At 50.8% G+C, this 24,281-nt stretch overlaps 3 protein-coding genes across 8 annotated transcripts in view; 2 read left to right on the top strand and 1 right to left on the bottom strand.

The window, feature by feature from the left end:
• Nucleotides 1-2: 2 nt before the first annotated feature.
• Nucleotides 3-3,000, top strand: NIT1 (nitrilase 1). 4 transcript variants are annotated; one of them, XM_047839990.1, is made up of 7 exons: nucleotides 3-93; nucleotides 699-797; nucleotides 1,048-1,302; nucleotides 1,434-1,537; nucleotides 1,747-1,880; nucleotides 2,049-2,174; nucleotides 2,459-3,000. In XM_047839990.1, coding segments are annotated over exons 1-7 (987 nt in total). In that variant the 5' UTR covers nucleotides 3-91; the 3' UTR covers nucleotides 2,726-3,000. The 4 variants fall into 4 exon arrangements, with proteins under 4 accessions (XP_047695946.1, XP_047695945.1, XP_047695947.1 ...); XM_047839989.1 differs by having other exon boundaries at nucleotides 7-124; XM_047839991.1 differs by lacking the exon at nucleotides 3-93 and adding an exon at nucleotides 100-285.
• Nucleotides 3,001-3,946: 946 nt separating this feature from the next.
• On the bottom strand, nucleotides 3,947-14,931 carry DEDD (death effector domain containing). Of its 3 annotated transcripts, none has more exons than XM_047839993.1 (6): nucleotides 14,792-14,931; nucleotides 12,932-12,964; nucleotides 6,194-6,582; nucleotides 5,890-5,997; nucleotides 5,333-5,479; nucleotides 3,947-4,470 (listed from the first exon to the last, which is right to left on the bottom strand). In XM_047839993.1, the coding sequence occupies exons 3-6, from the start codon at nucleotides 6,516-6,518 to the stop codon at nucleotides 4,094-4,096; spliced, it is 957 nt and encodes a 318-aa protein (XP_047695949.1). In that variant the 5' UTR covers nucleotides 6,519-6,582; nucleotides 12,932-12,964; nucleotides 14,792-14,931; the 3' UTR covers nucleotides 3,947-4,093. The 3 variants fall into 3 exon arrangements, with proteins under 3 accessions (XP_047695949.1, XP_047695950.1, XP_047695951.1); XM_047839994.1 differs by lacking the exon at nucleotides 14,792-14,931 and adding an exon at nucleotides 14,633-14,732; XM_047839995.1 differs by lacking the exon at nucleotides 14,792-14,931 and adding an exon at nucleotides 14,490-14,528.
• Nucleotides 14,932-15,046: 115 nt separating this feature from the next.
• The window catches only part of UFC1 (ubiquitin-fold modifier conjugating enzyme 1), a 22,885-nt gene continuing 13,650 nt past the window's right edge, over nucleotides 15,047-24,281 (top strand). The window contains exon 1 of the mRNA XM_047839996.1: nucleotides 15,047-15,503. The gene's annotated coding sequence lies outside the window, so the exon portion shown is untranslated. The remainder of the gene's footprint in view (nucleotides 15,504-24,281) is intronic.

The following is a 24,281-nucleotide window of genomic DNA, read 5'->3' as shown; positions in this document are numbered from 1 at the left end:
GGTCTGGGAGTTACCGCCCACTCGCCCCGGTGCCTCTGCCTCCAGGCCGCTCTTCGGTTCGGATCCTGCGGATGGTTTTGGCTGTGTCTTCATGTAGGACCTACCGTCTGCCCCGCAGGCCGCGGTGAATTCCGCCTGCGGTGCTTTAACTTGTGCAACAGAGACACTGCCCCTGGGAGAGGGGCAGAACCCTTTCGGACGGGTTAACCGGAGAGTGGGGGCGCGGGTTGGGATCTGGGTGCCAGTGCCCTCTGCCCAGCACGGGGCGGTGGGAAAGGAGGGAAGGTGAATTTCCCCTCAGAGATTCCGGGGTAAGGGGGGGGGGGGCGGGGTATGTGTTTTGAGCAGCAAAGCTGTGCAGGTGTGCAGTCAGGAAGAGAGGCTGGGAAAAACAAGGAAGTTTCATGGAGATGACTTTCGAAGCGCGGATAGGTTTGGCTGAGGAAAATGGCTTCAGTTTAATATGAGATCACTGGAAGTCGGGGTATTCAGGTGCCCAGTAAAGCCCTTTCCTCCATCTTCCCACTTTATGATCTCTTCCTGTAGCCCATAATTACTTACAGTAAAGAGTCTTTTGAAGACTTAGGGGGTGTTACTGGCAGGGCCCTGATTCGGCCCCACAGTGTGAAAAGTCGGAGAAGCCTAGAAATGTACTCCTTGAGGGAGGGGCCGGTGTCCTGATTTCTCACCATCTTCAGGCTGGGCTTCATCATCAGGCCTCCTCACCAGCTCCTGTCCCTTCTTTTGTGTCCTGGACTCCGGATCCCTCGACCGTCAGTACTTTGTGCACAGCCCAGGTAACACGTTTTGTTCTGTCCTCAGTGCCTCAGTAGATGCTCAGTAAATGTTTGTTAAATGACCATATGGTGGGAAACACTGGGGTACCAACCATCCACAGAACATTTCATCAGTGGGTGGTTGTGCCCCGTTAAGAGCACAAATCCAAGGGCAGTCCAGCCCTCCCGCCTCCCCATTTGAGACCCTTATCATTAAACTGGGATTTTCCCGTGCTGGGAAATCTTGAGTCCTGCCTTGTGCCATTCACAGGCCCAGAGCCATGGCCATCTTCTCTTCTTCCTGGGAACTACCGCTGGTGGCTGTGTGCCAGGTAACCTCAACCCCAGACAAGCAGCAGAACTTTAAAACATGCGCAGAGCTTGTTCGAGAGGCTGCCAGACTGGGTGCTTGCCTGGCTTTCCTGCCGGAGGCATTTGACTTCGTTGCGAGGGACCCTGCAGAGACGCTCCGCCTGTCTGAGCCACTGGGTGGGAACCTTTTAGGAGAATATACCCAGCTTGCCAGGTATCAGGGCAAGGGGGAGGAAAAGGTAGTTTCTTTGTTGGGCACTTGTCCCTGAGTGGCCAGGTGGGAGGGCAGAACCTTGAGAAGAGTCGTCCGTGTCGCCTCCTCCCCCTGCCCCCCTCCTCCCCCAGGGAATGTGGACTCTGGCTGTCCTTGGGTGGTTTCCACGAGCGAGGCCCGGACTGGGAACAGACTCAGAAAATCTACAATTGTCATGTGCTTCTGGACAACAAGGGTGAGACTTCAGAACTCTCCAGCCTCCCTCTTCCCAGGCTTTGCTGCCTAAAGTAAGATCCTCCAGAACTGTTACGCAACTCTTTGCTTGGTCAAGGGGCATCTGTACTTCGCATCCTAGCTTATTAGCTAGCTCCCTGGGAGGAGAGGAATGAAGTTGGGTGCTTCTAGGGCACCAGCACTGAGCACTCCTTCTCCATCTTGCTCCAGGGTCAGTAGTGGCCACTTACAGGAAGACCCATCTGTGTGACGTGGAGATTCCAGGGCAGGGGCCTATGCGTGAGAGCAACTCTACCATTCCGGGGCCCAGTCTTGAGTCTCCTGTCAGCACACCAGCAGGCAAGGTGGGAGTTGTGAGAGGAGGAGATGTGGGATCAGGAACACGAGGGAGGAGAGTAGGAACACTCTGAGGTGGTAGCAGAGGCTGGAAAGGCCTACGGAGCGGGGTAGGGAGGTAACGACTAGATGCCGTGACGAACCGAATAGGGGGGTCAGGCTCTTTTTCATTGCAGATTGGTCTAGCGGTCTGCTACGATATGCGCTTTCCTGAACTCTCTCTGGCATTGGCTCAGGCTGGAGCAGAAATACTTACCTACCCTTCAGCTTTCGGATCTGTTACGGGCCCAGCCCACTGGGAGGTAAGAGACCCTCCCTTCAGAACCCAAGGGCCTCCTCTAAACTTCCTTCTCCACCCTTGGCCCTACCAGCCGAAGAAAAGATTTTCCTCCCCTTCCCACCCAGGGGGAAGCATTCATTCCCTAGATTGCTGCCCTTCACGTTAGAGAACAGGTAACAGTAAAGCATTCCTAGGCAGTTATCAGAATGGTCACAAGGAGTAGACTGGCCTGTAACACCCGTCACCTATCAATTCCCCACTGGACGTTCCATGTACGTAAGTGAACTCACGTCTCCTCATCCCCAGGTGTTGCTGCGGGCCCGTGCCATTGAAACCCAGTGCTACGTCGTGGCAGCAGCACAGTGTGGACGCCACCACGAGAAGAGAGCAAGTTATGGCCACAGCATGGTGGTGGATCCCTGGGGGACAGTGGTGGCCCGCTGCTCTGAAGGACCAGGCCTCTGCCTTGCCCGCATCGACCTCAGTTATCTGCGACAGCTGCGCCAACAGCTGCCTGTGTTCCAGCACCGCAGGCCTGACCTCTACGGCAGTCTGGGCCACCCACGGTCTTAAGACTGACTTCTGTGAGCTGACACTCCCATCGTGAGCTGGCGTTGCCGTGACTTGATGGCGGGACCCAGGCGCGGCTCCCCTCACTTGGAGAAGCTCGACTGCCTTGGCGGAACACAGGCTCAGCTTCTTGAGAAAGAAGAAACTTTCGCCTGAGCTCCCATTTCAGTTTCAGAAAGGTGGAATTTTCTACAGTCACTGTTTATTTCATGAAAACTGAAGTTATGCGGAGGGCTGAGCAGCACTGGCATTGAAAAAAATAGAATCATCAGAAAGTCTGTGTCTGGACATCTCCTTTGGGAGCTGAAAAGGGGAGGTGGGGTCGTACCGGCCGGACGAGGCTCCGGTTCTAGGCCTTCTGGCTCCTTCGACAAGCCTCCCTGCCCCGATCAAAGTGCGACACTCAGTGCATGTCCCGGCCCCACGCTCCCAAGCTTGAGCGTGGGAGTGGGGTAGAGAGTGGGGGAGGAAAAAGGAGAGAGGGGTGGGTACTGAATGACTTCGCTTTCACCTAGACTGCCCTTCGCCCAAGCCAGAAGAAAGCAAAGGGGAAAGGGCTGCAGGGTACATGATTTATTTTCACTTGAACATGGAAGGGAAGTCTCACACTCCCCCTTCCCCTTTCCAGGGGGAGTGTATTTTTATCAGCAACCCCTTTGCCATCCGCCCTGTGCGGGAGCAGGGAACTAGGCTGGCCTAGTCCTCTTACCTCAGACTCCCTTTCGGAGGGTTTGACCAAAGGGGGAAAAGGAAGGCGCCACACCAGGCAGAGGTTTCAAGCCATGGAATGGAGGAAACGAGGCAGAGAGGAGCAGCACCAGAGGCCGGCAGAGAGTGGAAAGGGCCACAGCTTCTTTGTTTTTTAAAAATTCTATAATTTGGGAGAGGGTGGTGATTAGTTTCCAAAATACGCTTCAGAGTCCCACCTTCCACACAGCTCCCTCACTCAGCCCTTTGGTTTTTGCAGACAAAATTTAAGAGCCCTCAGAAAGCCAGAAGTACTGATGACCCCGCAATGCACCCGGAAGCAGTGTTCACTTCGATCCCCTACAAAGACTATGTTCTATAGACTTTGCTTCTCCCTCTACGTTTGTCTTACGGCTCAGTGGCAAGGTGGCTGTAGACGCACATCAGGAGGAGGGGACGTGGGAAAGGGAAACAGGGGAAGCCCAGGCACGTGGGTGCAGGGAGGGGTGGGGAACACCGCTTCCATTTTCCTTTGTCTTTTCCTTTAAAAAAAAAAAAAAAAAAAAAAAGGCAGGGGTGTGATTGGTCGGAAGGGTAGAGAACAAACCCCAGAACAGTATGTGAGCTCCAGAGGTGGGCGGGGGGGAGCAGTCCCCCGAGAGGTGAGAGGTGAGAGGGGAAAGGTCAGGGCAGTGCCTGCAGCATCAAGTTCCTCAGGAGTTTCTGCCGGCCCAGCTCGTAGTCCTCCTCGTCCACATTCACCAGCAGCTTGATGGCTTCGTGGCCCACAGCCTGCTTGAGGGAGTCTGTGATAAAGACACCTTTGAGCGCCTCTAGTAGCGAGCCGTTGATGTAGTCGCGCCAGAAGGCGTCGAGGTAGGTGAGCTCGGAGAACTTGATGTCACAGATGATGGAGCCCAGGTCCCGGGACTTGAGGATGGTGTTGGCCTGGTTGAAGCGCTCAAACTGCCGCTCCAGTGGGTCCTGCTTGTTCGAGAACACGTTGCCTTGCAGAGCGGTCTCGTGCTGGCAGTATTCGGCCCGAACCCGCAGTCTGATGTCTGTGGGGAAGACAAGACACGCACAAGCGGTTGCGGAGGGGGCGCGGCCAAGCGGGCGCGGGAGGCTGGAAGACCAGCGGAGGAGCAGAGCTGGGAGCGTCACCTGACAGCTTTCCTACCTCTCCCCCGGGACCAGTTCTTTTCCAAGCACCTCTGAAATCCTCGCCTGAACACACGAGTTTCCTTTAAACGGGCCAGGCCCAGGCCAGATCACTGCCATCCCTCACAAGGAGCACCCTGCTTCTAGGCAGTATGTTCCTAACAGGCACAAGTTCATTTAATTGTTTTCATTTTGTTTTTAATGTCTTTTTTAAATGCTTTATTTATTTTTGAGAGACAAAGAGCGTGAGCGAGGGAGGGGCAGAGAGAGAGAGAGAGAGAGAGAGAGAGAGAGACACACACACACACACACACACACACACACACACACACACACACACACACCTCAAAGCAGGCTCCAGGCTCTAAGCTGTCAGCACAGAGCCCGACGCCGGGGCTCAAACCCGTGAACCTTGAGATCATGACCTGAGCCGAAGTCCAAGGCTTAACCGACTAAGCCACCCAGGCGCCCCCAGGCACACGAGTTCATTTTAGTATTCGATCAAAACTTGGTCCATCCTACAATAAGGATGTTGTAACAGCATCTCTTTGATCTCGTATTAACTAGAAAGACGTGAATTGGACTCTGCCACAAAGACAGAGGAATTCTCTCCCCACAGATGAGGCCGTTCAATCCCACTAAATCATTCACCCATTCCATGCGAGCCTCGCACTAAACAGCATAAACTGCCCGGGGTCTCAGCACTTCTCTGTATTTCCCCCTCCCATCTGCTCCACCTCCAGAACCCTTAAACTTCCTCACCACATGTCTGCTTTTCCTTGGGATCTGGTGTTACTGACTTCCGGCGTTTTCGCTGGCTCCCGAGTGTGGCTCTCCCTCGAGCTGGCCGCTTGCTACACATCTGAGGGCCCGAAGTGGGGCAGCACACCACAGGATAGTGGGGAGGCACTGGCCAGAGGGGAAAAGGGGAAAAAACATAGGAGGGGAAAAGTAGAAATACAAACCGATCTCTTGGAATGAGGAAGGAATCACTTAAGACTTAGCACTAAAAGCCTACAGGACCTGAAAAGAGGACACACGATGTGGGGACAATCACAGGACCCAGGTGAAGCATTAACACCTCACCTAATTTTTATAGGGCCAGATGCTGGGGGGAGCGGGGGTGAGAGAGACCCAGTGCCCTTTCAGGCAGGCTGGCGAGGCTGGAAAAATGACGAGTTTAGGGTCTTTTTTTTTTTTTTTTTTCAAGTGAGCGCTATTCCCAAAATGGGACTTGACCTCACAACCCCAAGGTCAAGAGCGCACGCTCCGCTGACCGAGCCAGCCAGGAAAATTCAGAGGAGTTCCTATCTTCTTACCTGTTTTAGGGGATTGGGGAGGCCTCGGTTCTGGATCGCTGAGGGCTCTGGGGGTCACGTAGCGAATCGACGTCTCCTCCAGATACTTGTCTACAAGATCGGGGCACACTATAGGAGGGGAGGGGGTCCTTCAGGAAAAGATGCCCCCCCCGCCCCCGGTCCAACCCTCCCACGGGCCTCCTAACTCCTCCTAGGTAGCCCCCAGGGTCATCGCCTCCTCCCACGCGGGCTCCTGTGCTGCCGGCTCCAGGCCTCCCACGACTGGTCCCCGGGCCCTGCGGTCTGGCCCCTCGTGCACCCTCACCGGCCCGTCTCCTCTTGAGGGTGACGTAGGGCAGCAGGTCGTGGCGAGTGATGATACGCAGCAGCTGCAGCACCTGGCGGAAGTTACTCTCGTCACAGCGGCCCTGGCGCTCCAACGCCAGCAAGAAGTCACGTCCGTTTCGGATGAGGCCACGCTCGTGGTCATCGATGACATCGACAAAGAGGAAGGAAAGGACGCGCACGTCCCTGTGTGTCAGGTGGGCGCCCACGATGTCAAACATGCGGTGCAGGCTATAGAGCCCGTGCTCCTGCTCGCCGCGTTCTTCGGGCCACACCTGGCCGGCCCGCCGCTTCAGGCCCGCCATGCCGGGGGCTCAGGTGCGCGGCGCGGTCCAGAGTCCCCGCTCGGCGGCCGCGGGCCTCGCTACACTGTAGGGACGAGGAAACAGAGCCCGTGAGCCACCCGGTGGAAGAACTGGTCTTGTTCGCTCCCGAACCCCCAGTGCCTAACGCCGTGCCTGGCGCACGGCAACACTGAGGGTTTATCACGTTTTCAAAAGTGATTATTGCAAAATAAAGCCCAGAGCTCTCCACATCCAACGGCTGTTACCTTAAGTCCAGACCCTACTGGAGAAACAGGGTCGCGTTCCCTGAGAGTGTTATATGCAACTTCAGGCTGCAGACTCAGCAGGAATTGCTGTTAGAGGTTACCCCGATTCTTCCCCTGCCCCCCAAATACTGCTTTTGGTCCCTTTGTGCTCTCCCTCCTACCCCCAACCATCTCACCTCTTAAAGGTAGGCAATCCTGAGAAAAGTAGAGAAATCACTTTCTTTTTTTAATGTTTATTTATTTTTGAGAGAGAGAGACAGAGTGTGAGCCAAGGAGGGTCAGAGAGAGAGGGAGACGCAGAATCAGAAACAGGCTCCAGGCTCTGAGCTGTCAGCACAGAGCCCGACGCGGGGCTCGAACTCACAAACTGTGAGATCGTGACCAGAGCTGAAGTCAGATGCTCAACCCACTGAGCCACCCAGGCGCCCCAAGAATTCGCCCTTAACTAACATGGAAGCTGCGGGAGACAAACCTACAGACGGACAGTAGGGAAACTGAAAATCTTTAGATAAGACCCAGTTTTCATTCTGCCTGTATCATTAACAAGCTAGCTGTGTAGCTGTGTGACTTCAGGCAAGTCACCTCACTTCAAAGTCGCACTGTCCCCCATCTACAAAACATGGAAGGAAAGAAGCTACTCCTCAGACTTGTTAAGAATCCAATTAGAAACTACATGCGAAACCGCTGGGGCGATGATTGTGAAAGAGATTTCAGAGCGATAAGCACCCCTGACCTCTGCAGCCCGGAGCCACCCCCTCCCCCAACCTTATCCTCATACTTCCTGCCATCCAACCAAGTTCAAAAGCCTAACTGCACAGGAGGCTAACCAATAATGTTCACCCAAACTCATGGATTGACATCAGCGAACATTACTGCGGTGAGCACGCTCGTGACCCTCCGCTGCCAGGTGAACTCACCAATGATGTTCACACACCACTTGGACATACGCCCCTTCTATTCCTTCCTCGTAGTTGTCACTTCCCCACCCGCTCGCAGTGACCCACAGCAGCCGACACTCGTTCTATAATTTGGCATTTGCGGGGTTTCTTTTTTAATATTCATTTATTTTGGAAGAGAGAGAGCACGAGAGAGAGAGAACGAGGAAGAGGGGCAGAGAGGGAGACAGAGAATCCCACGCAGGCTCCACGCTCAGCAAAGAGCCTGCCGCGGGGTTTAATCTCACAGTCGTGATCGTGCCCTGAGCCAAAATCGAGTCAGACGCTCACCCGACTGGGCCCCCCCAGGTGCCCCCATAATTCAGTGTTTGGTTCACCAAGTTTCAGCATCAAGCTGGGTAATGTCAATGACCTGTGACCAAGCCTGAAGTCCACAGGCTTCCACATCCACACTTGTCACACGCACGTGCTGCCCAATACTGTTCCACCAAACCACAGCTCCAATCACCTGATCCATTATATATTCCTATTGAAGCCACTTCTAAATATGTCTCCAATCACCTCCACCGCCACTGCCCTGCTTCAGGTCCTGATGATCCCTCACTTGGACTATGGCAACAGCCTCTCGAGGGCTCCCCTGCCCACCAATCTTAACCCACCTAAGTCCATCCCTCATATCCAGCTGAATTCGCTATCTAAAACGCACAACTGAGGAGCGCCTGGGTGGCTCAGTTGGTTAAGCGTCCGACTTCAGCTCAGGTCATGATCTTGCAGTCTGTGAGTTTGAGCCCTGTGTCAGGCTCATGCAGACAGCTCGGAGCCTGGAACCTGCTTTGGATTCTGTGTCTGTTTCTCTCTGCCTCTCTCCCACTCATGCTCCGTCTCTCTCTCTCTCAAACATAAACATTGAAAAAAACATTTTTTGGGGGGCGCCTGGGTGGCTCAGTCGGTTAAGCATCTAACTTCAGCTCAGGTCATGATCTCACAGTCCGTGAGTTCGAGCCCTGCATCAGGCTCTGTGCTGACAGCTCAGAGCCTGGAGCCTGCTTCAGATTGTGTCTCCCTCTCTCTCTGCCCCTCTTCTGCTCACGCTCTGTCTCAAAAATAAATAAGAACATTAAAAAAACCCCACATTTTTAAAAATAAAATGCACAACTGACCACATCACTTTTCTGCTTAAGACCTATCTACAGCCCCCTCCTTACCTAGAACACTCCAGACTCCTCACACCACACACCAAGCCTTCTGAGATCAGGCCCTGCCTACCTTTTCAACCTCATAACCCACTTTTGATTCTCTGCCGTTATCAGTTTGTTTATAACTCACATACAGCAGGCAGTTCACTTCTCTGTCCCTTTCTTAAGGCTACTGCCATTGCCTGAGTGCCCCTCTCCCTTCTCTGTACCCTACCCCCCTATACCACTCCTCTTTTTCACATGGCTAACTCCTACTCGTCCTTTACGAGTCAGCTCAGATACCATCTTCAAATTCATTCTCCACACCTCCATGCTGGGATACGTAATCCTCTTCTGTGCTCCTGTGGAACATCATACGTATTTCTTTTAAACCCCATTTGTGTATTTATCACCCCAGCCCATCTTAGGCAACTCGTGGAAATGGACGAAGTCACATTCACCTTTATATTCTCAGTGCCTAGCAATGCATAGAGGTTGGTACACAGTACTCACAACCTACTGAACTGAGCTCAGTCTCCAAGAGATCATCAAAAGCAGCATCAATTAAGAAACAAACCCACACAGGGGCGCCTGGGTGGCTCAGTCGGTTGAGCATCTGACTTCGGTTCAGGTCAAGAGCTTGCAGTTCGTGAGGTCGAGCCCCACGTCGGGCCCTGTGCTGACAGCTCGGAGCCTGGAGCCTGCTTCGGATTCTGTGTGTCCTTCTCTCTCTACCTCTCCCCCACTTGCACTCTGTGTCTCTCTCTCTCAAAAATAAATTTAAAAATTAAAAAAAACACAAAAAACAAAAAAACAGGTACACACAGCCTGGTTACCACGCATACACTCTAGCTAGCCGTAGCCTCCCCTACGTTGTGTGGAACTACCCATACCACGGCACCCTACTAAGCAAGAAGATTGGTGGTCCCGTTTCATACACCGAGACACTGAGGCTAAGTTACAAAAGAGAATAAGGTGCACCAGGGTGGCTCACTCAGTCGGGTTAAGTGACCGTCCGACTCTGGATGTCAGGTCAGGTCATGATCCCACGGTTTGATCAAGCCCCGGGTCAGGCTCTGCGCTGACAGGATGGAACCTGCTTGGGATTCTCTCTGCCTCTCCCCTGCTCACAGTGTGTGTGTGCACGCTCTCTCTCGCAAGATAAATAAAGTTTAAAAGAGAGAGAGAATAAAATAAGCCACTTCCAAAGAGCCAAGTTGATGGGGTCTTAGAAAACTGCAGAGCAAGTGAATCCAATCCTCCCTTCCTCAAGAACCTAAAAGGGAAGCAGAGACTCATACCCATAAGAAAAGGGGAGCTCCATCCCGCACTCACTTAGCCCCCAGACATGAGTTTGATATACGGACAAGAAATATGGCTCACAGCTACTTAGGAGAGCCCAGATGCCCCCCACCCCCCACTCGCCTGCTGAGCATGGGAACAGCTGGGAAAACAGCTACCCAACTACAGGGTAGTTTTCTCGTATCTTCCTCTCACCTGTTGTACTTACTGGGTACAAATGGGGGCGGGGTGGGGGGGGTGCTGAAGGAAAGTAACTCCTTGCTCATAGCAGGCAACATGAGAAAACCGAGCCTCCTTAGGCGTCTCCCTGTTCCCTGTCCCACCTGTTCCTCTTGGCCAGCTGCTGATTATGAGGATCTCAGAAAAAGCAGATGGGCAGGTTTCACATTCAACCAATCCTAAGAGCAGGTTGCTAGAGAGCTCCCTAATTCAAAGTGTTCTGACTTTAAGTCCCCGGAAATGAAGAAATATGGTCCCTACATACCTCGCCCCTGGAAAATGAGGCAAAATGCAGGAAAGCATTATGGTCCTAATGATTATATATCAATGGATGCAATTCTGTAATAGACCTCAGTCCTCTGAGGGTTAACTCCCTAGATAGGAGGGAAGAAACAGCCACCTTAAGTCCTAGACCCCAGGCTGGATCATTCAAAGTGCCAGGAATTATCAGCGCTTCTAGGTCAGTGGTTCTCAACCACGGAGGACGCTGTTCCCCCCCCCCCCCCCCCCCCCCGGACATCTGGCGATGTCTGGAGACATTTCAGACTGTTATGACTGGAAGGGGTAAAGGACTGTGCCAGAGGCATGCAGTGAGTAGAGGCCACGGATGTCTCTAGACATCTTAGAATGCCCAGAAGAGCCCCCACAACAAAGAATTATCCAGCCCCAAATGTCAATAATGCTGAGGATGAGAAACCCTGTTCTCGATGGACCATGACACAAAGGGGCCAAAGAAGAGAGACAGTATGTCACCTTCCCCCCTAGATCTGGAGACGGAAGCCATTGGGTCCCTCTGACCCAAACCCATCGAACAGTATTTCAGAAGAAAAGCAAGGCCGGTCAGACACAGACTATAAACTCCTAAGTCCAACGAACCCGAAGGAGTCCCACCCACTCCAACCCTGGCTTCTCTAACACCTGCGGCTGCCATTCAGGTGAGCAGCAAGCGGTGGGCCTACACTCTCTTCTCTTCGGCCCCATCCCAGGAGGTCGAATGTGACCCAGTTCAATCTGGATCTCTATGAAGAGAAGAGAAATGCCATCCTCTGCAAGACAAACAAAAAGGATCCCGCCCTTAGGCCTCACAGCCACCTTTCAAGTCCTGAACCTAGAGTTGCAGACCCTTCCTTATTTGACTGCTGATCAGACCTCCTGCTTATTCTATGAAGCAAAACGTAGAAGAGGCTAGAGTTTCCCAAGGCCGTGTCCTTGAGAGAACTGTCAGGAGGCGGACGGGCAAGCTAATACGCAGCCCCCCCCCCCCAACTTAATTATCATCTGGGATGGTGAGTTCACTCAGTTAGCAATCCAGATGGGGTTCCAAGAATCGATCTAACTTCAGTGCTGAAAGAACATGCCCAACTTCCTCGTAAACCAAAATATCCTCGGCTTTCTGTGGCAGTGAAGCTTGGGAACACAGCTTAAATTATACAGAGATCCTAGAGATATCAGAGTCGTGAGGAGAACGTACCCCCTCTAAACAGCAGAATTAAGAGACCTTCTGAGTCCCGGTATCTGAAATATTGCCAGGTAACAAGAAACAGACCGAACACTCCGCTCAACGAGAGTCCTGATCCCGCGGGCTGCTTCGAGTCCACTTGAGAACCTAACAGGGGTCCCCCCGCTACAGTTCCCCAAGAATAATTCTTTATTCCGAGGAACGGCCGCATTGCCTGGAGCTGTCGTTTTTTGCTAGTTTGTTTTCTTTAGGGAGGCCCAAGCCAGCCCAGGGCCAACAGACCGTGCCTATATACCTACAGAATTGTCTATCTGGTTTCTACTTCCAGGCAAACTCTAGTCTCATCCCAACCAGGAATGACATCCGTATTTTTTGAGGTACTTGGCTCTCTCAGAAGCCCTTAGAGGACAGTCACGTGGAGGCAACAAAAAAGAATGATCTCTTGAAAGGAAGACACAACTCTGGTATCATCACAACAAGGATGACATCTGTATTTTCGTAGAGCTAGAGGTATTTGACTCTCGCCGAAGCCCTGAGGGACGAAAGTCATGTGGACGAACTGAAAGAGTGAGGTCTTGAAAGTTGGAATGAAAACAGCATGGAGAAGCCTGAAGAGTGCAGAAAGAGCTTTCCTGCTGGTGGGATAGGGAAAATGTAACCAAATATCTGGAAGTCAGAATTACACAGTATGTTTCCAAAAGGAAGATTCCAGGAACCCTGAACAACGAAAAGACAAAGGTGAGGTGCCTCAGCAGCCCTCCAAGAGTAACATTCAGAGGCACTGTACTAGAGTACTAGTTCCGTATGTTAAAAAAAAAAAAATGTGTTTCTCGAGCTCACCAAGAAGACTAGATAATGACAAACCAAAGCTGGGGGCTTGCCCCCAAACACCTGATTTCTGCTCTCTTTTTCCTCCTACCAATTTCCAGTTACCCAGAGACACAGGGACTGCAACAGGTCTTATGCACTCAGCTGGGTAGGTGAAAACACACGGTCCCTGGCCTCGAACCCCTTACTGGGCTCAACCCCAATGCATTTCTCTTGCCATTCCCATCCCCTTCCATTGTTCAAACAACAACAACAACAACAACAACAACATAAAAAGTTCCAGACTTACCTTTGCAAGAAACTTAATTTCCCAGGTCTCTTCCTAGCACAAGGTTGGAAGCCAGCAGCAAAACAAAAACAAATGAGGGGGAAAGAGTCAATTTTCAAGCCCGATTTTGAAACATCAAAGGCCCAAAGAATTAGTCAGTCCCAGTTCCAAAAATACACAGACACACCTAAAGCCATTTCGATTAAAATGATCCACTGTGAGCTAAAGGGGAGAACTCACTCCCAACCAAGTCCCCAGGCCTCCCTAACGCTCTATGGGCCAATTCACGAAACAATACCAACTCCCAGAATTTCCAGCCCGGGTGGCTCATGACAAGAAAGGTCCCAAATGCCACAACTTGCGGGAAAACCAATCATCCTCTGATACCTTCTCACCGGACTCCTCAACGCCTTAGGAGACCCACGTATTTCGTTACATTTTTGTTACATTTTAACACTGACTTTCAACTTTAGGGAGACCTGGAGACAGGGAAATGGTTACAGCCAAAGAAGGCACTTTCTATCCCTTCGCTCATCAGACCAGAGCTAGCCTCCAAATTCTGTCTTCACCCTTTCCCTTTGCACACAGTGAAAACAAAATATCCACTGAGGCCCGGCTTCCTGATACATCTACATTTCACCAGGGAACCTTTCCTATATGTGAACGCTGACCCCTCCCTCTTAGCACTTAAACAGAAGGGAAAAAAAAAAAAAAAAAAGAAAGAAAAGAAAAAGTCTGGAAACTAAAGCAATCATTTAATTATCCAGGCTGCCCAGATGCCATCCTGTTTTCTGTTCCCTTTCTCAGACTTCCAGAGCCTCCACCCTGGCAAGTAGGGCTCCAAACCAGCATGGCTGTTTCCCCTTTCTTACACCGCTAATTGCTAGAAACTAGAAAAGTCCTTTACTCCTTCCACACTTCGGTGGCGGTGACACCGGCTTCCCCGTTCTCCCTTCTGTCCCTAACCGGGAAAAACAAGGGAGCAGTAAGTCAGGGAGCCTCCGGAAAGCAAATCCACTCGAACCCTCATCCGTTCTCCAAATTCCCTAATTCTCCCAATTCCCCATTTCTCCAAACCATTCCCTTCTGCCCTTCCCACCCTATTAAAAGCTAAAGGCCTGGCAATTAGAATTGGTTGCAACTGAGGCTGCTTAACTCTGCTCTCCCTCCCTTTCCACGGGGAAAGGGAAACCCCCAACCTCTATCCCCCGTGCAGCTCCACTGTCCTATCTCCCAGCCCATTCCCCTTCCTCCCAAACTTTCCTCTTAGTCTCTCACTTTCCCCATTACCTCGTCACACCGCCCCGCTCTCCATTCCCCCCAATCTCCGTGCTCTCCTTTTCCACCCAAATGCTCCCCTAGGCCCTTCCCCCTCCCACCTCCAATTTCACACTTTCAAAACCGCCCCCCCCACACGTCTGAAGTCCCCTCCTCACCCTCTCCCACCCCCTCCCGAGACCGCTCTCCAGAGTCCAGTCCCTCCCACCACATGCCACCAGCCTCTTCCCCTCCGCACCCTCGGCCGCTCCCTCCCGCGCCCACCGCCCTCAATCCGGCGGGATCGCAGCCTCACTCCCACCTCGGCCGCGCCAGCACCCCCGGCCGGGCCCGGCCCGGCCCTTGTTTACGCCCCTCCCCGCGCCCAATCCCCCGCCTCGCCCCTGCTCTCTCCCACAGTTGCCACCTCCCCCGCACGCCCCCTCGGCCGCTCCCCTCCCCCACCTCGCAGCGTCCCGTCACCTCCCTCTCTCGAGGTTCTCGGGCTGGACGTCGCCTCCGCCTCCCCCTCCACTTTCCTTCCCCTAGCCCTCCGCGGCCCCGCCCGGCCCCGCCCCGTCCCGCTCGCCTCCCCCTCCCCACCCCGCCGCCCCGCCGCCTCACTCTCGGCTCAGGCTCGGCGCCGCCATGTTGGATCCATCCGCGCCGCCCTCCCGTGCCGTCGCACGCCGCCGCATCCGGGCTCCGGCCGCCGCCGCCGCCGCCGCCGCCGCCGCGGGCGCGGGGGAGGCGGGGAGGGGGGGGCGGCCGCGTCCGGAGCAGCGCCTCCCGGAACCTGGCCGGTTAGCGGCGGCTTCGAGACCATAGTGAGGCATGAGCCGGGGTGGCCATGCTAGGTGTGGGCAGCCTGGCAGCGGCATTAACCGGGGCGTGGATAGCTTCACTTTGGGTCGAGAGACTAGAGACTGGCAGCCATCTTGCTTTGGGGCAAGCGGGCAACGCAAGTTCTTCCCGACGGCGGCTTCAGGGCCGTCACGAGGAGGGAGTGCGGGTTGCGTCCTCGAGTGTGAGGACGTTGGCGGCGCCGGAGCCGGCCGCTGTCGACTTCAAGACCCATCGAAAGACTGGGACTAGCAGCCATGACTCATAAGGGCGGAATTTAGCAAGGGTCGGACTGCCCCGCGAACTTCGGGAAAGGTTCACGATCGGGATTTGACCTTTGCCCTGAACTTCCGGTAAATCCGGACTTTCCGTAAACCTGAGTCCGGAGCCGAGAGCGCTGCTCGGATGCCCCCTCGGATGTCATTCTTTGAGCATTTGCCTTTTAAGCGCCCGCTTCCTGAAGGAAGTGTCGCCAGAGCCGAACCTTGGACTGGTGGGAATTGGGGCTGGGGGGGGGGGGGGGGGCCGGATTCGTTCTGGAGCTGTCAGCAGCCTGTGGGTGAAAGGAGAGGTAACAGAGGAGGCCTGTGAGAATGGGAGGGGCCGATTGCGCAAGGCCTTGTAAATTAGTTGATTTTATCCGAAGGGCCGTGATTTTATTCGAAGAGCCTTGGCCGAGAAGGGAACAATTGTGTTTGCATTTTTTAAAGATCGCTGGTTGCAGTAGGGAGAGTGGATAGGAGGGAACGAAGTTGGAGGCAAGGAGACCAGTTGGGAAGTTTTTTACCCAGGCAGGAGACGGGGGTGGTCCGCCCTAGAGAAGGGCGACTGCAGGCGGAGAAAGCTAGATCGGAGATGGGGATGAGGCCGAGGTTATTTCCCAGTGCTCTGACTTGGACAGCTGGGGGAAAGTGATGCCATCTTCTGTTTTGTTTTGGCGGAGAGAATGAGTTTTCGGTGCCTGTGGGATGCCTATCAGACAATTGAATATTCGGTAACGTGGATCGGAAGCCCGACGGCAAAGTGTGAGGTGTGCGTGCGCGCGAGCGAGCGTGTGAAGGTCGATAGTTGTTGAAGCCGGGGAAGTGGAGAAGACGGCCTGGAGAGGGATGTCTGCGTCTGAAAAATGAGATGAGGGAAGAGAACAGGAAAAGGGGGGCGTTGAGAAGGGGCAGACGAGGGGAAGAAGGAATCCAGGAGAGAAGTATCAGGGAACCTGGTCAAAGTGATAAACGTCAGCGATTAGGTAAACGTGGACTAAAATGTGACCAGTGGGTATCGCAAAATTGCCTTTAGTAATTTTGAAGCACCTTGTTCCAGAGATGCGGTGGGATAGGACCCAGAGTAAGTTGAACTGAGCGACTGGAAAGGGACAGTGTAGACCGTTTTCTTACGGTGTCGTCTGTAAAAAAAAAAAGGGGGGGGGGGGCTGGCAGTCGAGTGTCGCCCGAGGCTGAATTCCAAAGAAAGGGAAGGAGTTTGCGCTGCCTGTGGGATGGCCACAACTACCAATGGCGATTGAATCTACAGATCTAAGAGTAGAAGTAAATTAAATGGAAATTACTACCTGGGGAAAAAAAAAGCAATGCCAGAAGAGTCCACACGGCACATTTACACAGGCATTAAAAAATTGACCATGAAGAGTGTGGGCCTGCGCAGGGTGGAATTTATGCTTTTTATTTGAGATCCGTCTTTACTGTTTGAATTTGTTTTCCTTTTTAAAAAATTTTTTTTCAACGTTTTTTATTTATTTTTGGGACAGAGAGAGACAGAGCATGAACGGGGGAGGGGCAGACAGAGAGGGAGACACAGAATCGGAAGCAGGCTCCAGGCTCCGAGCCATCAGCCCAGAGCCCGACGTGGGGCTCGAACTCACGGACCGCGAGATCGTACCTGAGCTGAAGTCGGACGCTTAACCGACTGCGCCACCCAGGCGCCCCTTGAATTTGTTTTCCTATGTACATATGTGGTCTTTACAGAAAACTACTTTTTTTTTTTTTTTTAAGCTTTAGTGATATATAGGTCAGAAATTCGGAATTACGAACATTTCAGTGGCAGTTGAAGCTATAGGTTTGGGTAAACTACAGCGAACAGCAGAGGGCTAAGGAGAGCGCTTTGGGGAGAATTCCAGCATTTAAGGTACAGGTAGAGGGGCACTGGATCGCTCAGTTGGTTGAGCGTCTGACTTCAGCTCAGGTCATGATCTCGCGGTTCGTGGGTTCGAGCCCCACATGGGGCTCTATGCTGCCGGCTCAGAGCCTGGAGCCTGCTTCCGATTCTGTCTGTCTGTCTGTCTGTCTGTCTCTCTCTCTGTCTCCCTTCTCTGCTTGCTCTCTCTCAAAAAATAAACATTAAAAAAGAATTTTTTTTTTTTTTTTTTTTTTAATTTTTTTTCAACGTTTATTTATTTTTGGGACAGAGAGAGACAGGGCATGAACGGGGGAGGGACAGAGACAGAGGGAGACACAGAATCGGAAACAGGCTCCAGGCTCTGAGCCATCAGCCCAGAGCCCGACGCGGGGCTCGAACTCACAGACCGGGAGATGGTGACCTGGCTGAAGTCGGACGCTCAACCGACTGCGCCACCCAGGCGCCCCGAAATTTTTTTTTTTTTTAAGTCCAAGTAGAAAAAGAGCCCTCGGAGAATCTTTGAAGAGGAACAGCCAATGAGAAAGAGTAGAAATGGGGTGATAACTGTTGTAGAATCGGAGGGAAGAGAGGGAGTGTTTCAAGAGGATCACAGTTGTTAAAAGTGTCAGATGTCCTCAGAAAGGCACCTAACGGGAAGCGTGCTTTTAGTTCCAGACCTGCTTTTTCTGGAAGCTTGGCACAGAGGTCACATGCAGATCATGAACCTTCCCCCACATATGTGGAATCTGATCCCTGTGCTTTGCACCCTTGCGCATCATGGCTGCCAGCCCCATCTCAGAACCCGGTTCTGACACCACCCATGTTTCCACACTCAGCAGTGCTGCCTCTCCCGTTCCTGGCCATGGCCCTGAAGCTGCTCTCCAGAAAAAACCCGTGTTGGGGCACCTGGCTGGCTCAGTGGGTAGAGCATGCGACTCAAGAGTCTCAGCGTTGTGAGTTCAAGCCCCACATGGGGTGTCGGGGTTACTTAAAATTGGAAGTGGAGGGGCGCCTGGGTGGCGCAGTCGGTTAAGCGTCCGACTTCAGCTCAGGTCACGATCTCGCGGTCCGTGAGTTCGAGCCCCGCGTCGGGCTCTGGGCTGATGGCTCGGAGCCTGGAGCCTGTTTCCGATTCTGTGTCTCCCTCTCTCTCTGCCCCTCCCCCGTTCATGCCCTGTCTCTCTCTGTCCCAAAAATAAATAAACGTTGAAAAAAATTAAAAAAAAAAAGAAGGTTGAAAGGAATGGGGTGGGGCGCCTGGGTGGCTCAGCCAGTTGGGCCTCCGACTTCGGCTCGGGTCATGATCTCAGTCATGTGAGTTCAAGCCCCACGTTGGGCTCTGTGCTGGCAGCTCAAGGCCTGGAGCCTGCCTTGGATTCTGTGTCTCCCTCTCTCTGCCCCTCCCCTGCTCATGCTCTGTCTCTCTCTGCCTCTAAAATTAAATAAATAAATAAATAAATAAATAAATAAATAAATAAATAAATAAAATATAAAATAAAATAAAATAAAATAAAATAAAATAAAATAAAATAAAATAAAATAAAGAAGAGGGGCACCTGGGTGGCTCAGTCGGTTAAGCATCCGACTTCGGCTCAGGTCATGATCTCCGCAGTCTGTGAATTCGAGCCCCGCGTTGGGCTCTGTCCTGACACCTCAAGGCCTGGAGCCTGCCTTGGATTCTGTGTCTCCCTCTCTCTGCCCCTCCACTGCTCATGCTCTGTCTCTCTCTGCCTCTAAAATTAAATAAATAAATAAATAAATAAATAAAATATAAAATAAAATAAAATAAAATAAAATAAAATAAAATAAAATAAAGAAGAGGGGCACCTGGGTGGCTCAGTCGGTTAAACATCCGACTTCGGCTCAGGTCATGATCTCCGCAGTCCGTGAGTTCAAGCCCCGCGTCGGGCTCTGTGCTGACAGTTCAGAGCCTGGAGCCTGCTTCAGTCCTGTGTCTCCCTCTCTCTCTCTTTTCCTCTCCCCCTCATGCTCTGCCTCTCTCTCTCTCTCTCTCTCTCAGAAATAAACTATCAAAAAAAGAAGGTCGAAGGGAAGAGGTCTCCCTTAGAAAAAGCCAAAAATTTCTACCCCACTCATTTCCCCCCTTGAGCCCATGGGAACTCCTCCTTTGTAAACAGCCTCCTCTCTCACCTCATTGTCTTCATAGATTGCTCCCTCGCTTTCCCTCGAGGGAGACTCATCAGGACATAGGTAGCTGTGATGTCGGGGTGGGGGGGGGGTGCCCCCTAAGACATAAGTCCCCCCCCCCAAAAGAAAAACAGGTCTACTACTAAAACTAACCTCACGTTCTCTTCATACCCACATCCTGAAAGTGGCTTGGCACGCCGGCGATGTGGACGTCATGGCAGTAATGCCTCTCCATGAGCCCACCCGTCGTCTCCAAACTTAGCGCAACCGCATTGAGAGGATCAGAGAGGAAATGGCGTGCCGAGGACGGCCTTCTCCAATAGTGTGGTGTCCAGTGTGCCCATTGAAGCCTACGGGGGAGAAACCACAGTGCCTCTAAGCTCAGACTGGAAAACGGAAGGGAGGCCTGGGGCTCCCCTTCAACTTAGCAACTGAGCTTTACAAATCCCAGGGCCTGGCCGGCTGTCCCTAAGCTAAGTCAATCCATTGGTGGCTGCCATCTGTAGGAATGTTTTGTTTGGGGAGCCTTGGAAGTTCACTCTCTCGACATGAAGCCTTGAGATGTAATAGGTGTTGAAGAGGTCGTAACGGCCACATCAGAGCTGAGCAGATTTCCTGAGATGAACTGTAAAAACGCGAGCTAAAGCAGAGAGACCCGTGTGGAAACGGGCACTGTCACACCTGTCACCTGAAAAAGTGCTTCGAACACATTAAGGTTTTGTGTTAGCCGTAGCTAAACCATTTCCCCCTTGGCTTAACCTCTCGATCATCTCTACAGTGAAAGCAACAACTTCGTCTCTTGCCTTATGATCCCTTTCTATCCCCTCCTTGCTTCCACTAGAAATTTGGGGAAACGGGCACCTGGGTGGCTTCGTCAGTTAAGCATCCGACTCTTGGTTTCAGCCCAGGTCATGAACTCGGACAGTCCTGAGTCTGAGCCCCACTTTGGGCCCTGTGCTGACAGTGCGGAACCTTTTTGGGATTCTCTCTCTCCCTCTCTCTCTGTCCCTCCCCTGCCCGTGCTCTCTCTGAAAGTAAATAAACTTCAAAACAAAACAAAACTCTGGGGCGCCTGGGCAGCTCACTCAGTTAAGCGTCAGACTTCAGCTTAGGTCATGATCTCATGGTTCATGGGATCGAGCCCCACACTGGGCTCTGTGCAGACAGCTCAGAGCCTGGAGCCTGCTTCCGATTCTGTGTCTCCTCTCTCTGCCCCGTAATGCACATGCACTCACTGTCTCTGTCTCTCTCTCTCTCTCTCAAAAATGAATAAACATTAAAAAAAAAAAATCCTCTTGACTCTTCCGGGACCACTCTGATTCCTGTATCCCTGCCTGGGCTTTACTCTTGAATGTTGGCCCTTCAGCGACTTGTGGACCTGACAGTTCTCTCTAGTTCTTGGGTCTGTTAACTGCAATCTGTTCATGTTCTTCTTTTTCAGCCAGACATCTTGTTAGCTCCTAGTTTCATTTGAACTTCAAACCTGACTATAAGCCCTTAGCTAGAACTCCAGTATCTCCTGGCTTCTGAATGGGACCACAATCAGTCATGAATCCTAGTGACCTGTGTAAAAATCTCCTTAATCTGTTCTCCTTGCTCGTTCCCTGCTCTGACTCACTGATAACGACTTTGGGCAAGTTCCTTCGCTTCTCTGAGCTTCTGTAAAAGGGCAAATATAACATCCACCCCATAGGTCATTGTTTTAGTGATTATATTAAGTTAATACATATGAACTGTTAGCATAGGACCTAGCCCATGGTAAGTGCGCTATCAATGTTACCCAGTATTTATGGATTAGAATTTTCAGCCGGTTTCAGAAATCCTTGGGGTTCTTTACCAGTGCTCTCTGCTGCCCCCATGTGGATTACTTTTTCTAAGCCACTGGGTATCCTACAGGCCATGACCCAAAACGGCCCTGTTAAACCAGCCTCCCCAGCTAGCTAATTAGAGAATCAATTCTTTGGTTGATTGGTTGTTCAGTCAAATAAAAATGCTTCTATATTCTAGCCCATTCTCTGTTTAAAGGAACATGTCAGGAAACCTATGTTTTTCTGAAAGCAAGATATACCATCGGGGTGCCTGGGTGGCTCAGCCGGTTGAGTGTTGCCCGACTGTCAGTTTCAGGTCATGATCTCACAGTTTTGTGGGTTCGAGCCCCGCATCAGACTCTGTGCTGACAGTGCAGAGCCTGCTTGGGATTCCCTCCCTCCCTCTCTCTCTGCCCCTCCCCACTCATGCTGTTTCTGTCTCTTTCAAAATAAATAAATAAACTTGAAAAATTAAAAAAAAAAAAGATATACCGTCTATGACATTCGCCTAGTTTGTAACAAAGTAACACGGGCAAAGAATGTCATTTAGATTTACTTAACTTGGAGCGCCTGGGCTGGCTCGGTGGAGTGACTCTTGATCTCAGGGTTGTGAGTTTGAGCCCCACACTGGGTGTAGAGACTATTTGAAAATAAAATCTTTAGGGGCGCCTGAGTGGCTCAGTCAGTTAAGTATTCACCTCTTTGGTTTCGGCTCGGGTCATGATCTCACAGTTCATGAGATCAAACCCCACGTCAGGCTCTGCTTAGGAGTTTCTCTCTCCCTCTCTCCCTCTCTGCTCCTCCCGTATGTGTGTGCTCTGTTCTCTCTCTCTCAAAATAAATAAAACATTTCTAAAAATACTAAAATAAAATCTTAAAAAAAAGACACAGGTAGGTCTTCATGGAGCTCACTGTTTACATGAGCATACAGACACTAAGGAAAGGAAATAAATATTCTAAATTGAGAGAGGTGCTAGGAACGAAAAGAACAGAAGTCTGTGACAGAAAAATGAGTGATCAGGAAAAGTCTCACTCTCTCTCTCTCTCTCTCTTTAAATGTTTATTTATTTATTTTGAGAGGGAGAGAGTGAGAACGAGCAGGGAGGGGCAGAGAGAAGGAGAGGGAGAGAATCCCAAGCAGGCGCCACACCATCAGCACAGAGCCCGATGCGGGGCTCAAACCCACGAACCGTGAGATTAGGACCTGAGCCAAAACCAAGAGTCTGACGCTTAACTGACTGAACCCCCCAGGTGCCCCAGGGAAAGTCTCTTTTTGAAGAGGTGACTTGGAAACTGAGACCCAAAGGCCACAAAGCAGCTAACCACCCTGGAGAGAATAGGATACTCCTAGGCTGAGGATACCTAGGCAAGAGGACCAAAGGCGAGGAAGCCTTGACATCACCTAGTGGATTGCGGTAAACAGCTGTAGGCATCTGGGGACCACAGCCGCCTTTTCTCAGTGTGCATAAATCACTTTTTTTTTCTTTTTTAGTTGACATGTAATGTACTAATGATTTCAGGAATCGAATTTAGTGATTCATCACTTAACATATAACCCCCAGTGCTCATCCCAACAAGTGTCCCCCTTAATGTTCCTCGCCCAGTTAGCCCATGCCCCCTCCAGCAACCCTCAATTTGTTCTCTGTACTTCAGAGTCTCTCACAGTTTGCCTCCCTCTCTGTTTTTATCTTCTTTTTTCTTCCCCTCCCCTATGATCATCTGTTGTATTTCTTAAATTCCACCTATGAGTGAAATCATATAATATTTGTCTTTCTCTGGCTGACTAATTTCACGTAGCACAATACACTCTAGTTCCATCCACATTGTTGCAAAGGCCAAGATTTCATTCTTTTCAATCACTGAGAAATATTCCAGTGTGTGTGTGTGTGTGTGTGTGTGTGTGTACATATACATATATATATATATATATATATATATATATATATATATACACATATACCCCACATCTTCTTTATCCATTCATCATGTCCATATCCTTGATGGACATTTGGGTCTCTCCATCCTTTCGCTATTGTTGATAGTGCTGCTTTAACATTGGGATGCATGTGCCCCTTGGAATCAGCACTCTTTGGACAAATACCTAGCAGTCCAGTCGCTGGGTCGTACGGTTGTTCTATTTTTAATTTTTGGAGGAACCTCCACACTTTTCCAGAGTGGCTGCACCAGTTTGCGTTCCCAGCAGCAGAGAGAAGTGTTCCTCGTTCTCTGCCTCCTCGCCAACATCTGTTGTTCCCAGAGTTGTTAAGGTTAGTCATTCTGACAGGCGTGAGGTGATATCTCATTGTGGTTTTGATAAGCCATTTTTGAATACACGTTCTAGAATTTTACTAAGAATCAATCATCTGTTTTTCAGTTTCCAGAATTCACCATCTAGAATGTCACCCTTTGAAAACGTGGACATTTGCTATATTGTGAGCTCTTCAGATTATGTAAAGGGGACAAAATTTCACTTACATAATACTTCTGATTTCTAGAATACCATGTGTCCAGGGGCTGAACTCATTTAAAATGCTAAGGATCCTGTCATTTCAAATGCCAAGGATCCTAAAATACTGTTTTAGTTGATCATTAATGAATTTATAACTAACCTAAAGAATTTTCCTCACTACTCATCTTACATCATTTCTTCACGTTCCAAGCTTTAGCTATTTATATACGTTTCCATACCGTTAAAATAATAATATAATTAGCATTATTACAGAAGATATCTTATGTACCTAGATCACTCATGAGAATCAACTTTAAAATTACAGCAAATAATAGTAGAATTTAGTAGAGTGGGAGGAAAGCAACATGTAAAAATAAATATCCTTTATATATATAAACACTAAGTTAAAGATGTAATTAAAGAAAAGACTCCATAGCAACAAAACAGATAAAATGCCTAGGAATAACCTTCACAAGAATGTGCAAGATCTGTATGAATTTTAAAGTGCTACCCACATAAAAGAAAACTTGAACAAACGGAAAGTAACATCATGTTCTTGGATAGAGAGAATATATAATGATGTCACTTTTCCAAAGTTGTCTATAAATTTAATATGATCTGTAAGAAAAATATTGGCAGGAGTTTTTTAAAATTAAACAGGCTTATTTTAAGTTTACATGGAGAAATAAAAGAGGATTGAAAGGAAAATCCTGGAAAAGTAACAAAGAGAAGCTGG

Source organism: Prionailurus viverrinus, chromosome F1, assembly GCF_022837055.1.
Source record: "Prionailurus viverrinus isolate Anna chromosome F1, UM_Priviv_1.0, whole genome shotgun sequence".
In the NCBI taxonomy this organism is placed as follows: Eukaryota; Metazoa; Chordata; class Mammalia; order Carnivora; family Felidae; genus Prionailurus; species Prionailurus viverrinus.
The sequence above is the reverse complement of the archived record's forward strand: the minus strand, read 5'-3'. Positions and strand labels throughout refer to the sequence as shown.